Raw genomic sequence first — 1,785 nt, 5'->3', positions numbered from 1 at the left:
ACACACACACACACACACACACGCACGCACACACACACACTTCTAGCCTCACCAATATTTTGAAGCTGCTTGAAGGGAAAAGAGATGCATAACACGGTCTGGCCATTATCGTGTGCAGTCCAGTTATAGCTGAACTTTCTAGCAGGGGGGAATTTTGGAGAACTGTGTATCATCCAAAAACCAGAAGTTCGGTCAAAAGCGACAACTCCTGATGAAAAGAAGACTAAACCTTTGACAAAAATCAGCAAACTAAAGACACAATGCCTGTATTTTTTAATAGTATAACAATAGTGGCAAAATATTTAAGAAACTCAAAATTTAAGCGATAGTGAAACATTTCACATACTAGCAGTATCTATGGTGTAGTTGTTGAGCACTTTTTTCTGCTGCGACATTGGATTCTTTTCAACTTGGGTTGAACCTGACAGGTAGAGTCCAAAATGATACAAATTGTGTAAAAGGGGGCATTAAACATCTATAGTAATACTACACATCTTCTTCCCCTTGCTCCCAACATGGACAAAACCTACAGTTTTGTAGGTCACAATTTAATTTAATCAAATTCTGTCAAATTTGACCTAATCAACTCTGGATGGCATTGACAGAATCAAATGAAATTGACTGGCAGTGTGCACTTTGTACCAGTAATAAACATAATATGGACAGAGTAGGCACTTGCTGGGGCATCAAAAAACACTCTGTATCCATGGTTTACGCTCCCTCGAAAAGGGGCAAATCAATACAAAATTTCCCTGCAGTTTTATGATATAACCATTACTTGACATAAAATAACAGATCAATGGTACACAATTCAAACGTACCTCAACTCAAAAACAAAGTTGACTCCATATTTTTTTTTCTCTAAGCTACTTATGATCTTAGTTTTTTTAGTTGGATTACCCATAACAAAAAATAGCTTTCACAGGACAAGTAGCTACTTATCACCCCCCCCCCCCCAAAGTGAATCTAAAATATCCTTCCATGCAAAGGATCTTAGGCTTACTTCCCGCAAAAGTTTAAAACGCTACACATGCTTCTTCCAGTACACTGTTTCTTGACACAGTGAACCTGAAACTTTGAATACATATGAAGTGGCTCTCTTTGCTTCAGCTTCTTTATTCAATACATTTACTCCTTTTTACAGTGAGACATATGGTTGGTGCGGATAACTCTGATTCAAACGCCCAATAGTGCATTTCTGAACTTGGGTTGTTTTGACAGTTTTTAAGGCTCTTCACCTACTTGGCTTTGCTCTTTCCAAGACGTTTTGTTTTCGTAAGTGTTTTACGGCGCTCCCATATTCAGTTTGGTAGGAATAAATTTTGAATTTTGCCAGGGTGGTGGCGGCTGAAGACTATTCTTATCAATTTCATGACCACCAACAGATCCTTAATGTGTGCAACTTGCACACGGGACATCAAAAATTTTTTTCCCCTTATCCGAGAAGGCTAGGTGTTTGATCTTAACTACCCTAAGATCAGGTGTGTGGCTGAAAGACAGCAGTATGAAGGAGCCAAGGAATATCAGTAGAAAGACAGCAGAAAGAGTCAGGAGCCCAGAGAAAGGAGCAAAAGGGGAAGAGGGGAGAAAGTGAAGACAAAAGCAGACGACAAAACATGATAAGAGAGCAGGAAAGGAGATGAAAGGAGAAATTTTTCCATCCTGTCAGGATTCAGTCCCAGGAGCTATTGAATGAGAGGAGAACACCGTAACTTCTAGACCATGAAAGCCCCTTTTCTGAGAAGTATGTTAAATCTAGAGGTGCCGTTAAATAGCCCTCAGCCT

At 39.6% G+C, this 1,785-nt stretch overlaps 1 protein-coding gene across 5 annotated transcripts in view; it reads right to left on the bottom strand.

Annotated features, from left to right (window-relative positions):
• The window catches only part of LOC101864204 (plancitoxin-1), a 43,729-nt gene that overhangs the window by 11,744 nt on the left and 30,200 nt on the right, over window positions 1–1,785 (bottom strand). For all 5 annotated transcript variants that reach the window (XM_035968341.1, XM_035968343.1, XM_035968344.1 and 2 more), the window contains exon 5: window positions 53–208. In XM_035968341.1, the coding sequence (XP_035824234.1) occupies window positions 53–208 (156 nt within the window). The remainder of the gene's footprint in view (window positions 1–52; window positions 209–1,785) is intronic.

This window comes from Aplysia californica, unplaced genomic scaffold (genome assembly GCF_000002075.1).
Source record: "Aplysia californica isolate F4 #8 unplaced genomic scaffold, AplCal3.0 scaffold00052, whole genome shotgun sequence".
Taxonomy (NCBI): Eukaryota; Metazoa; Mollusca; class Gastropoda; order Aplysiida; family Aplysiidae; genus Aplysia; species Aplysia californica.
The sequence above is the reverse complement of the archived record's forward strand: the minus strand, read 5'-3'. Positions and strand labels throughout refer to the sequence as shown.